The sequence below is a fragment of the Battus philenor genome, unplaced genomic scaffold (genome assembly GCF_028537555.1).
Source record: "Battus philenor isolate CCGP_79_NKW_IND1 unplaced genomic scaffold, ilBatPhil1.0.hap1 SCAF_16, whole genome shotgun sequence".
NCBI classification, from domain to species: domain Eukaryota; kingdom Metazoa; phylum Arthropoda; class Insecta; order Lepidoptera; family Papilionidae; genus Battus; species Battus philenor.
In genome coordinates, this window is record NW_027181678.1 from 3,588,196 (window position 1) to 3,602,462 (window position 14,267).

The following is a 14,267-nucleotide window of genomic DNA, read 5'->3' on the forward strand; positions in this document are numbered from 1 at the left end:
TTATTTACGATATATCCTAGCAGATTTTGCACTGCCAGGAACTAAAAGTCTGCCGTATCCCAAAAGAAAAAATCATATATTTTTATATTTCATAATGATTACTTTATAAAAGGTGATTGGAAGTACATGTTACCCTTCTAAAACTTATATACTTCAATATAACCATGCTTAAGTTTGTAGTCGATATAAAAACGATATTTCGGTAGACAGTTGTCACTTGCACCGAATTCCGATGCTTTGTTTCAAGTGATCGCATTTATTCTCCCCGTGTCTGAGTCCTCTTTAATTATGGACAATTTATATTCAGATTAAAGGAGGCGGCAGGTGGGCGGGCGCCGCGTGGATTTCTACGGCTCTCTATTATAACGCGCACGTGACTTTAATAAGCAGTTATTGGGATTTATGGGCGAGTCGATAGAGGAATAGTTTATGGACACAATATGTTATGATGCCTATTAGCAATCTATTCGAATAGTACCGGGTGCGGCGCGTCGAAACCTATTCTAATTCGATTCGAACACGCCCCACACGACGTGGATTAATAACGCCCTATTCGATTACAATTTAAATAAGTATCGAATAAAACAAGCTTTACAAACATGAGCTTTTATACAACGGCGTATCGGTATCATTATATTCTTACTTATATTTATTTATTATCCTCATATCTATATGCTGGCCGGCCTGCCACTTCATCCAATTACCTTGGTCATTACCGTTATTTTCGTTCGTTTACAGATTTACTCATTCGTTACATGATCTCATAGAGAAATGCCGAGTAAAGTCTTTTCAATGGCTCGTTGAGCAATATAATGATTTAAGTCAATTATTATTGTTGAATCCTCAGAAGTACTTTTAATGAACTTCGTAATAATATACATACGTCACTTAATTACTAAGAAAGCTATCTAGACTAAAGAGCTTATTGTAAAAATAGATAAATATTACAAAATGATGACAAAGTTTGTAACGAACTACATCGTACAATCCTTAATTTTCTGTGCGTGCATAGAAGGCTTATGCCTTGCAGTGGGCAAGGAAAATATAATGATGGTAATTACAGTTTTTCAATAACACGGTCGAAAACTGATAAAGGGTTAACATTCACATAAATACGGTTCAAACCTCCAACGAGTGGAATACGTTGATAGTCAAACTTTGATTAATAATAATACGTATTAACGTCGCTGTGGGACTCACGTAATCCTAATAGACTGGTGTAGTTCGGAGGGCGGCATGTGCTCCGGATATTTATTGCCGAAACGCAAATGATATATAAAGTATAACGAGGTACCTTAATTCAAAATTATATAGAGATTTAATACTTCCACATTTATTTTTTAATAAAAGTGAGCATTATGCGTTATTTATATAATTGGCAGGTGCATTTAGCCAAAGAGATTGTGTTTCAATATAAAATCAAAATGCTATTCTTACAATACATTTTTGCACTATAAAATGTTCTAAAAATAGTTTAGATTTTTCAAAGTACAAGTGATACATAAACTGAATTCTTTAGAGAACCTTAAATAATTTAAATAAAAATGACAACACAATTTAATATTATTATAACCGAAATCTTATTGTAATATTCTGCTTAAAGTATTGTTCGACCGAAGTGGCAGTGAGCCGGGCCCAATGCCAATGCAATCGACAGCTATTGGTCAGCGTAGCGATCTTTGTAAGAAGCCATCATGCCTTATAGTGGGCGGCTGTCGTCTGATGATAATGTAATAATATAAGGTTGTCAAATATCTCCCTTCCGCTTTTTTGCTCTTTATTCAATGCTTTATAAAAAGTGTTACAGTGATCGGATTTAGTTCAAATATACGCCGTTTTGTTCGATAATCTGTTTCCATCTAGACGGCAACTTCATAATACCTCCCTCGTAGAAGCCCCCCTCCTTATTTGCGAAGAACTCGGACAGCCACTTTTCACAAACCTCTTTTGATTTCAACTTTACACCACCAAGGGCGTTCGCCATGGACAGGAACAGGTGGTAATCACTTGGCGCTATGTCCGGGCTACATGGTGGATGTGATAAAACCTCCCATCCGAGCTCCCGTAGCTTCTGACGAGTCATCAACGAAGTGTGTGGTCTGGCGTTGTCCTGGTGGAATACTACACCCTTCCTGTTGGCCAATTCTGGACGCTTCTGGTCGATCGCCTGCTTCAAGCGGTCCAGTTGTTCGCAGTAGATGGTAGAATTAAGCGTCTGGCCATATAGGAGCAGCTCATAGTGGATGATTCCCTTCCAATCCCACCAAACACAGCAAAACCTTCCTGGCCGTCAATCCCGGCTTGGCCACTGTTTGGGACGATTCACCGGCCTTCGACCACGACCGTTTTCGCTTGATATTGTCGTATGTCATCCATTTTTCGTCGCCAGTCACCATCCGCTTCAAGAATGGGTCGAGTTCGTTCCGTTTCAGTAGCATATCGCAGGCGTTGATTCGGTGCAGAAGGTTTTTTTGCGTCAAATCATGCGGCACCCAAACATCAAGCTTTTTTTTGTATCCAGCCTTCTGCAGATGGTTTAAAATGGTTTGGTGACTAACTCCCATCTCCTGGGCGATGTCACGAGATGCCACATGCCGGTCTAACTCGATGTAGTCCATGATTTGATCGGTATTTGTCGTCACAGGTCTTCTGCCGGCTGGCTTATCCATGGTGTCGTTTTCACCGGCTCTGAATCGTCGAAACCATTCCTCCGCGGTTCTAAGTGATAGAGTACCATCCCCCAAAACACCATTAATCTCACGGAACGTTTCTCTAGCGGATTTGCCTTTAACGAAGGAAAACTTTAAAATAGCGCGAATTTCGGCGTTAGTGAACTCCATGTTTACACGTTTATAACTGTTGAACGCAATATCCAAACTAATCATGCATAGGTTATGTCAAGACCTTTCAAATTATGTATAGTATTGCCAGATACGAGCTCTGTAGCGCTTTGTACATAGCCGCGAAATTCAAAAGACAAAAAGGCGGAAGGGAGATATTTGACAACCTTTTATTTGCTTATAATATTAACGTTGATGCTACATAAACCATCTTCTAGGCCAGCGATCCCCAAAATGTGTTTCGTGTACCACTGGACGTCACTTACTTATTCTCTATTGAAGGGCGTGCTGTTAGCCCGATACTTTTACAGTTTCATCTCAGTTGAGTTCACGGAGCAGAAGGATCCGTGAACTTAAACAGAGTGGAGGTCAGCAAGATCCCATTGCGAAAAATTGAAAAAAAAAATACCGCGTAGTTACTATAAACAGGCAGACTTATTATAGTATTAGAAAAAAAAACTAGTAATACTTGCCTAATTATTACACAATGTAGCATTTATTGCCTACTGCCATAATGCTAATGATATTTGGCGACAGTATATCCTTGAAAATAATGTACAGAAATATAACTCCTATGGAGACTATCTCTGTATGATATGTTTCTGGAGATGATACCAGGTATATTTAAATACTAACCCGACACAATTTTAGTAGTAACCAGCAGTAGATAGTTATTAGAGGAGGTAGATTCTGGTGCTATCTTAACCGCTGTACCGCGCCTTTGACCAGCGGCGGGATGGGGGCCGAGGAAAGCAGCGGATGAGCGTTGTTGCCGCGAGCATTGGACTAAAGGAACTAAGCGGCCAATATATTATATCGTCATAACATAATTAACGGCCGCTTCGTTCTTTAAGTATAACCTAAGGCACTGTATAGCGGTTTCGGTAGCCCTGTTATACTTTTAAAGAAGTTAAGAATTAAAAAAAGGTTGGAAAGCAATTTTTATTGACACAGGAATAATATTGAAACCTAACAAGATATGCACGTTTTCGTTGGTTTCGTATTTGTGACCTGCTTACGCAACCCTCTATCGGCTGTGACCAGCTCACGTCAGTAAGCGTGTTTCATTAGCATGAACCCTGCGGTTGTCATTATAACTTAGCCGATAATGGGATTAGAGAGACTTGACGCGATCGCACCCAATCAAAACTTGAGCCTCGCCCCGGGACAGGGCGGCCGACGACTCCAATTCATGGGCCTCGGGATTACTGACAGATAATATATAAAGAGGATGAGAGTTGCAATTTATGTTATTCTCTCATTCAAACTTTCGTGACCTTTTTAATCTATTTTTAAAAAATAAACTTTGACGTCTTTTGAATAATAAACTTTACACTTATCTATATGTTGGAAATAACTTTTAAGCCTATTTACAATCAACCTGTATGAAGGAATATATTGTTAAGTATTTTTTCGATGGAAATGCATCAGACCAATAATTTCTGGCAGAACTAAGTTTTCCTTGACAAATTACAATAAGCCATAAATAATTTTAATTTGTTATAGAAGAATTTTGAAACTTTCTTTTTCTTACTTTATTTATTACATTTATATACATTACGACATTTAATAATTTTGAAACTTCATATTTGTATATATATACAAATATGAAATTTCACAGTAAAAATTCTAGCTTTCGTTCGTCACATTGATAACCAAAGACGATTCCAATGTGAGTAATACTGTTTGAAATAGAGGTCCTCTTTAACATATTCAGATCGTATTACGATCTCGTTTGAAAAACATTAAAGGTGAGAAAGCTCTTCACATCGCAGTTGACTGCGAGAATGTCGGCAAATGATACGAAGTGCGAATTATTAACATAGAAGCAAAACGCTCCATGAACATTAACATTACGAGTTGTAATATAACTTAAGATTTTACCATATTATAAATTCTGTATTAATTACATCGTCACTTATCTTTAAGTTAGGTTTTCAAACGTCATATACTCATTGTTATTGTAACAATGTCTTTAGGTACTCGAATATTTAATACTTTGTAATAAATAACTTATTAAATTTAATTCTCACGACATGAAATGTTTAACGCCAATCGAAACATCTTATCTCCAATTTCTTAAACATTTATATCCTTGTTGTAATTTACATCTGATTCAGTTACCACGTTCTCAAATTATCGATGACACCAAATCAATTAGCGGTCAATATTATATCATAAGTAATACTCTGTATTCTAATTTTACACAAATATATACTTAAAAAAGATTGAATTGTTTATTACGTATTAGATTCAAGTGAGATATGATGGTTCCTTTTGAAATTTAAAATCCTCTATAGCACAGCGCCATTATTGTCATCGCAAATAGTATTGGCCTTGTACTAACCGCGTCATCCCACAAACTCTAAATAAACTTTTGTTAAACCAAATCGAAACTACAAAGCAAAGTTCATAATTAAGTTTGTTCTATGGTTTAGCGGGAAAAGTTGACGTCAGGGAGGATCCAATCCAGACTGCTTCCTGCAAAACCTAAAACTAAACGTTATCCTGACTACTATAATATTTATTTAGCCATTAGTACTTTTTATGACGTAAATGTAATCTTCTTAATTTTATTTGTAATTTATATTTGTGTAAAAATGATCGTCGTAGTTTTAAAGGATTATGTTAACTAAACGTATAGCAAGTATCGTAATAGTTCAATTAAGTATGATTGCTTGCCCGTCCGACCGGCGCCCGACGTGCTAATTGTCTGCCGCTTAGCACTGCGCTCAGTAATTTCCAGCGGATTGATAAATACGTCAGACGGCACGAAACAACGCCGCGCATTCGCGAAACTTCATAACTCAGGGCCCATTCCAATTAAAACCACTAACGAATGCTTCAAAACTAGCGATGGGCCTAACAGTTAATCATGAACTTGTCTTACTCGCGCTATTAGTGTTTGCCGCAATAAAATGGATGTATTCATCTTGTAGTAACACGTATTTTAGTGGATAAAGTTCTTAATTAATAATTCTACGACACTCAACTTATGAACACTGTGTTAAATCAAGATTGATTAATAGAGACTATTATTGTAACAAAGGTAATATAGAAGATAAACATGTTTGGAATTAGTATAATGTTTACGCGACAAATATAATATGGAAAATTATAAAATAGGCAGTAAAAGGGCACCTACAGAATTTCTTATCAGCTTTATATTCAATAAAATCAACCTATCGAACCACGAAGTAATCTATGTTATAAACACATATTTAATTTTACGTTTTATCAATATCTTAAGTTTTCAAAACTACCCAGCAAAGCCTATTCGTAGCAACAAATATTTCTTTCATTGGTGGTATCAATGATATAAACTAACAGAAAAGAAACTTCATTAACGTAATTTTACCCGTCCACTGATGGTTCCTTTCGGACAGGTTGGATGCGGCCTGAGTCCGGCGTCTTTTAACGACCCTAACATGGCCATACGTCCACCCTTTAAGTTGAAGTTCTACACTGCACTTGCCGGTTTCCACTTCAGAACTTCAAAAAACTTTTGTAGAAAACTTGATCCCTTGAGGTGGTTTACTGTAAAGGACTTTATATTAAGCACTTGTATCCTTATGCAATCTCAAATCCAGTGAAGCTATAAAGGACAAAAAGTCACCACCATCATCATCATTTCCGCCGCACCATTACTGGGAGGCCTTCTCTATACATATCCAATAGGACCAGTTGGCAATAGCCGTCAGCATCTTCCGACGACCTTTACAATATCGATTGTACACCTTGTGGTTGGACATTTCAAAACCTTAAAGTTCTAGCAGTAATCTGTTCTGCGAATTATATGAACCCAAACAAACAGTATTGTCCAGAACAAAAAGCGTACTCGTAATCTACCACAGAGTCAAGATTTATATCGAAGTGTTACCAATAAACTAATTAACAGTATTATTAATCTTAAACTTTTGATATAGAAGCGGCACGTCAAAGCACATCCTTGTGATCCAAAGACAGCATTATAACTACTAGAGTTAGGTTTAAGTATCTAAAACGCAAGGTAGGCCTAATTTAGATACTAAAGATGACGTAACAAAGTAAATTACTATATACTAGTATTATTTTATAAAACATTGTAGTAACTAACAACTAGGCTAACTTATTTATTGTTATAAAATAATATTGTGTTTACCAAAATAACGTACCAGTTTTAGCGATAACTTCGTCGCAATAATTTATATATCTTAGTTCTACTGTCGCTTTGTAATATTGATTTTTACCTTATACGTTTTTTGAAAGTATCAACAATAAGTTTCCAGACAGAATAAAAGTTCCACTGTACATGCGGATGTTTCATTACAACAATTTTAAAACGTAACGAGATCCCGGCGGGCACTATCCGGGCATGTCGCTGTTTGTTTCCCTTTCGTAACTTCTTGCGGACACAATGCCACGAAATACATCACGTACAACTCGTTTACGAAGCTTCTTTTGTGACTTTCCACAATTACATATAAATCGTCGGTCTGCAGTTCCCTCGTGAAGAAAAATAATACAAATGTCATAAAACTGAAAACGTATACTGTTCGTATAAATGAATAAGAAATGTTGTATCAAAACTTAAATTATAAATGTAATATCCATACAAAAAGGTACAATAACATTTATTATTTCAAATACTTATATTTGCGGTGCGTAATGTAACTATTGGTAAATTTTAAAAATATAAATAAAATCGTGCGTATTTTAGCCAGCCTTTTAGTAGGAATCATCGATATTATTAAAGTGTATGTAGGCAGCTCTTTGGCCGAATTTGTAGTTCTCTGCTTGGTCAATTTCCATACGCTTATGCGCTAATTCGGGCGTTACCGAGTGAGAAACAATTGTGTACTACCGTTAATATTACATTTTGATTAATAATTTCAATTTAATACATAATTATTCTTTCGCATATAATTATTGCATTAAAATATTCTATGAAGCGCATCAGAAAAGCAATCCCCTTACAGCCCTCCGGCCCTCCTACCTTAAATACAAAGAGTATATAGTATAGTGTAAGAGTGGGCTGTGTTTATTCCCGAACTGCCCACATGTACATTAACCTAGCCGAATCTAAGTTTTCACAAATAAACAGGAAGTTATTCGCTGCCGGTGACTAAATTGAGATAGCGTACAATAATAACATTTCGGTCGTCAATTACAGTCGGCTTAGTCAGGCAACGTAAATCGGACGAGTGGAGTCGTCACGTAATAATTTCCACTCATTTACAACCTAAATTGTCGTTGTATTTTGTCTCAGGACGTTAGGCACAATTTAGAGGAGCTCGTTATCGGGCGAGCGTCCTCGGAGCGTGGTTTTAATGCTTATTTATTGAAAGGCTTGCGTCTTGGCGACTGGTCGAGTTATTTTCGGGATCATTGTGTCAGCGTTCGGCTTGTTTTATGTGGCGGAGGGTCGTTATTGGGGCGATCGCACGTCGGACGTTTGTGGAAAGAGGGCGCACTTTCACCCCGTCCATTGATTATAAAAAGAGGATGATTCCGATCCCGGTAGAAACATGGAATGTAACTTTATTAAGTTTGACTCCATAAGAAAACTTTGAAAAAGCCACTTTTTAAATCAAAATTTTATTACATACACGAATAATAAGAATGAAATAGTAAAAATTTCGTTAAAGACAGTTTCTTATTTTTATTTCACAGCGAACATGGCAAGTTAAGAAGCAATGGACATATGACACAAAAGCTCGCAGATGTTATTGAACGAGCAGCGGCCACTGCTTAGCATTTGCCTTTCCCACAGCTCCTACGACTGAAAAGATACGAGCATCTTATTATTCAATATTTTCTTTTTCACACTATAAAAGGGTATTATTGGCTTATATTTTTATAAGGAAGTGATTTAATATTCCTTACTGAAGTAAGGTTTTCTATCAGACGGTACAATTGTTATCATATAATTATAGTACAGTAAAAAGTTTAATATTTACTGACCTACTCGTTTTGTTTTAATCTATATATAAGACAAGTAATATATTTCATAATATTTTATACAAATATTACGTATCTACCTATTCTGTTATATAACTAATAATGTATAGTTATTTTTTTAAACCTATAGGTGCCAAGCTTCTAGTGTGGTTTTCTAATTGAATTAAATAAATTCATAAAAAGATATTAATATTCCAAATTCAAACTCGCATACAAGAAACAAACAAACTTGCCAGTTATCGGAACCGCATTCAAAGTTAACTATAAATACAATACGGAAATAACATGCTCGAATGATATGTACAGAGAGCAACTTTGTGTTGCAGCTCACATACAGACGAGCGAGCAGAGCATCGGGAAACTTGTTGCTGAACTGTAACCTGCACGCCTATATGTTTAAATAATAAATTATGTTATTCAAACAACTATGGAAGGAGTTCTCTGCTATTCCAATTGTTTATTTTAATCGATTGTTCCTTTTACGATTACATTTATATTAAACAATTTCAAATGAAGGATTTTTATAAGGAAATTCTACTTTTTACTGTCATCGATGGTCACCTCTTAAGAACCTTCCGACTCTAATGGTCATCGCAAAAGTGATGCGGTCATTTATTTTTCTTTTCTATCTTAGGAGTTTTTAAACAAACTTCATCCAAGTGTAATTAATGATTTTTACTCATTGTCGATTTATTATTTATTACTAGAACATATAAATAAATAAATGCAGATTTATGTATACCACCTGTTTCGGAAATATTGTTTTCAATGAACCCCATCACGAAATTCCCCCGGGGACTCCAATTGTGGTAGGAATTTCTTAAGATTGATTTTGTTTTACAATTAACTGCTCTCAATATACCTATAGAGTACGAAAGTTAGTGAGACGAGTCACCACATAGGTGGGAATCTCGTATACATATAGAGAGTAATGATATATGTTTTGAATACATTATCGTGTATAATGTACATGTCGACTACTCTATACTTGTTTTTATGGTTTCCGTATTATAGCTGTCTTTTAGATGTTGCGTCGAGTGATAAGACCGGCCACTGTAATTTTTCACTTATGTATATATATTATGGCGTAATACAAATACGTATCATATTTTAAGTTTATAATTATCTTTTTAATACAGATACAAGAGTTCAGATTGGTTTTTGTTTGGATTATTAAAAATAGGTATTATTAAATTCGTCAAAACATAGTATTATGTTGCTACTTTGAACGTAGCCATAGTAGAATATAATAAGTAATGAAATACAATCGTAGATTTGTCATCAATTCGACACATCAGAAGTCATAAACTACTAAAATAAAACTTTACACTGATTCGTAATTAATTGAGAATTCAGTAAACTTTCTAAGAGGAAATAAAAATTGATCATGTACATTGTATTCGTCGCTTTTTATCGGATGAGTTGGTGGTTAAAAGCAGATAAGAAGCGTTAAAAAACATTATAGAATTATGATCAATTTCAACGATACCTATTTTCTATAATTTTGTACAGTGCCAGTCTCAACGTTATTAACATTACCTCACACTCGTTGGTCATATGAGGGGTATTGATTTAAAAATGTATACCAAAAAATTCAGGATTTGTAATTTTGACCATATGGTTTCTCTAATTTCATTTTTAAAAACGCTATTAAAATTGTAGATTTATATTATCATGTGTTCACGTTATTAATAAATATTATTGCTTTTAACATTACATTCAATATTATTCTATAAACCACACTAACCTATATTTCATTATAAACCGACGAGATAGCGGTAATTACCTGAAAGTAATTGCGATGTCCTAGTTTTATGAAAACTGCACTACCTTCAGTTTTAATTAAAAATTCAGTGCAAGTACAACAGTGGTTTTATTAACTACAACAGCCTTTAGCCGAGAATAAAGTATTGTTTGGGCATTTGTCTTCTTGCCAAAAGGTATACTTGTAGGAATAGGCAACGTAATGATATCTACCCTAAGGGACTTATGCAAGAAAAGTTTGTTTAACCTATCACCTAGAGAAGTTAGCGGAGTTTACGTAATTTATAAAACTTTTTGCCAGTGTAAAATTTTCCTTTAAGAGAAAAAGAAAATCGGTAATATTTGCATAATGAACTTTTTTATAATTCAAAAAATAAACCTTTTTCCTCTCTGATGTACAAAGTATAAATATTATGTGTAATTTATTTATGACTATTATTACTTAGGATAATTTAAATTGACCACTTGTGATGTCGTGAGAGAAATGCCAAAAGAATGCTGTTACAAGCTAGATTCGAATTGACTTTCTTATTATAGCATACTTCAACTTAGTTCTAAAGTTCAAACATTAACATAGGATTTTTGACCGGCTAAAAACTTGCCTATATATATTATTAGTCTGCAATGATCAATGATCATAATTTTTAACAACATACAATCTCATTTAATTGTTAAACGAGGTCTTGCGTATGTCTTGACCAATAAAACGTTCTCTCCACGGACACATAGTCTGGTTGTAATGTCTATTTATTGATTCCGTTGCATCCACGCAGTTGGCTGGCTTACGTTTCGGTTTTTGAATAGTTTTATGCGAGGAAGGGACGTATTAGTGTCCTCTACGGAATTGGACGGTTTGCTTTACTACGTAAACTCAATTGAAAGTCTATCAGCAGGTTTGGTAGTTTTTCAACAAAATATACAGACCGGGTTATTGGTTAAAGGCGTAAATGCCGTCAATGGATATATGGATGTATAGCAGCTTCAAAGGTTCTACACTCTGAAATATATTACAGTTATTGATTTTTTTCTATTGAAATGCAACGGGATAATAACTTTCGGTAGTAATCAAGCATATTAATTATTTAATTTAAATATTTATAAAACGTGAATTTTGAAAACGCTTTTTCTTATTATGCTATTATTAATTTATTTATTATTTCTGAAACCATTGGTTTTGGATAGGGTGTGAGGTTTATTAATTGACAGCAAATTAGCTATACATTCACTTTAGAGCTTTTACACCCTTTTTATATATATATATAAAATATTACTACAAGTAATTGATAACAATTACATAGTCGATAGCGATAGTTTCGCTTTCAAAACTTCCGGGGCTCATCCGTTAAAGTCAACATGTCGCTCGTTGAGAACCATAAGGCAGGTTTTCCCGAATGTTCTGCCGACATTTACCATTGCTATGAGCGGTGCACAATAGCGACATCGGAAGTCCATAAAGCGTTAGTGAAGCGAAACTTCACAACTTCTCCTCTACATGAAAGTCACGTATTTCTATCGGATCTTTGTAATATTTTCGTTCCGCGCCGCCGTACCGCCGGCTAACAGGGACTACGCCTCCAAATGCGAACTTTACTATATATTTATCTTTTCACAAACAAAGCCGAGAAAAACTTATTGTACTTTCTACAGAGGTTATATAACTTCGGGGATTTGTTACTCTATACAGTATTATTAGAAAATGAAAAAGAATATGCTCACATTTTGACCGATTTTGGCGAATAAGTTATTAAAATGTAAAAGAATAAATCTGAAGTACTTCTATACAAAACATCTCAATTTTTTTCAATGTTATATGTAATCTTATGCCCCGGGGACACAAGGATCTGTAAAAGCAACGAGACTAAACAATGACCATCGCAATTTGTTGTTTCTCATTATTAACACCATGTCGTCGATAGACGCACCCTGCATAATATAGGCCTTCCTTCAGAAATCGCCGGTTTTGCGCTGCTCGCATCCAGCTACTTCCCGACTTTAACTATATCATTGTTCCGCACCGTAGAGGCCTATAGCTTACGTTAAATCTTCCGGCCCGTGCTCGACACTCGAGAATCTTTCGTCCCTAAGTTTTGTTTCATTTGACATTATTTTTCTTTCATGTGTTGGACATAATTTTCACTGTAATGAGAGAAGATAGAAAAAGATAGATGTAGATATGTGCAACTTACCTTCGAATACTGTAAGCGTGGCGACGGCGGTGACGGCGTCGCCCACTCCGTTCTCGGCCACACACTCGTAGGCTGCGTCGTCGCGCATGGCACGCACCGGTTCGATGCGTAGCACAGCGCCGTTTGCACCCGGCCCGGCTGCCGCGTCCATCCCCGACACTTGGTACCTCGACTGCATACCTGTCAGATCAAATTAAATATTAAGTTATATTCACAAAGCTCGTCATAAAACAACAACCTCCTTATTTTAAAAAGTGCCTCGAGAATTCATCGAGCATAAGATCGTTAAAGTTATGTCGAAATCAACATTTCAGAGGTAGGACCTTCATAGCTGGACAAAAATGTAAGCAGACATTTACAATTAAATGACAAATTTAAATATATGTCATATTTCCAGACATAAGCCTTAGTGGCTCGCATCCAGCACCTTCCGAATGCGTCCACCTTATGGAGCGGGCATCGGTTTTGCGTGCTCTATAGGCTGCCCACGGCTATTTAAACTCGCCATCTTCTGGGCTGTGTGTGACGTTCGTTTTCTAGTAAATTATTTATTATTCCCAACAAATTATTATTAAAATCTCATAATACGAAGCGGAAACATTCAAGATTCTTTGTAGGGCGGAGCGTCCTGCACTTTGCATTTTCCAACTTAAGATTGCGGCAAAAAAACAACGCTTCGTAGTGATTTGCGCCAAACCTCGCCCGTAACACTCGAGCATAAGATTCAAATTGCAATCCAACAGCGGCAAGTGTATCTCTGTGCAAAAAGTTGGTGGAATACGATTCGCTTCAGGGAGACAGAGCTAAATCGCCACTCGTAGTAAGTGCCAAGGAAATGTATTTCACAACAAGTGAGAATAATCGTTGTCTTTCTGCAACCGCCCGGATTTAAAAGTATAAGGGTTTCCCGCTCTGTTAGTTGTTCGTCCGCCGGCCAAACTACCTACAAAGTTTTTTTACCGTTTCCCGGAACAACTCGCGAAGCGGCAATCGTTACGCAAATTTTATAAGAAAAAGGACCGGCGAAATGGATAAGTTTCAATGAGATAGCTTAACACATGCCGAGAAAAATTTAAAAACACTTCAAGAGAATTCTGGTGAAAAACGTTAAGTGCTATCTTTAGCGATTTTAAAATTGTAATACATTAAAAGATATTGAAAAATACATAACCACGAAAATTTATGTAATCAGAAGAAATGCATTTTGAATGCAATTATGTACATTTTAAAAGTATTTCAGGTATTGGGCACGTCTTTTTGCAGAGTTAAAAATTACGGTGACCCTCATTAATTAATTATTAGTAAATTAGCTGGTATTTTTCAGTATGCATTTCCGTAGTTGACAGTTAAAGTAAATACAGCAACTATTTTAGTTTAATGTCCATAATAAATAAATTTATAATTTTACTCTCTCATTTTATTAAAAAGATATGAATTTTAATGCCCTTATTCTTGGTTATTGTAATAGTGTATTATAAAATATCAAATGGCAAACTACACAAAGGAGCTGGTAAACATTTTAAGCCATAAATATAGG

The 14,267-nt window shown here is 35.6% G+C and overlaps 1 protein-coding gene across 2 annotated transcripts in view; it reads right to left on the minus strand.

Moving 5' to 3' along the window:
• The window catches only part of Lar (tyrosine-protein phosphatase Lar), a 457,256-nt gene that overhangs the window by 96,784 nt on the left and 346,205 nt on the right, over window positions 1-14,267 (minus strand). For both annotated transcript variants that reach the window (XM_068762567.1, XM_068762566.1), the window contains exon 5: window positions 12,731-12,910. In XM_068762567.1, the coding sequence (XP_068618668.1) occupies window positions 12,731-12,910 (180 nt within the window). The remainder of the gene's footprint in view (window positions 1-12,730; window positions 12,911-14,267) is intronic.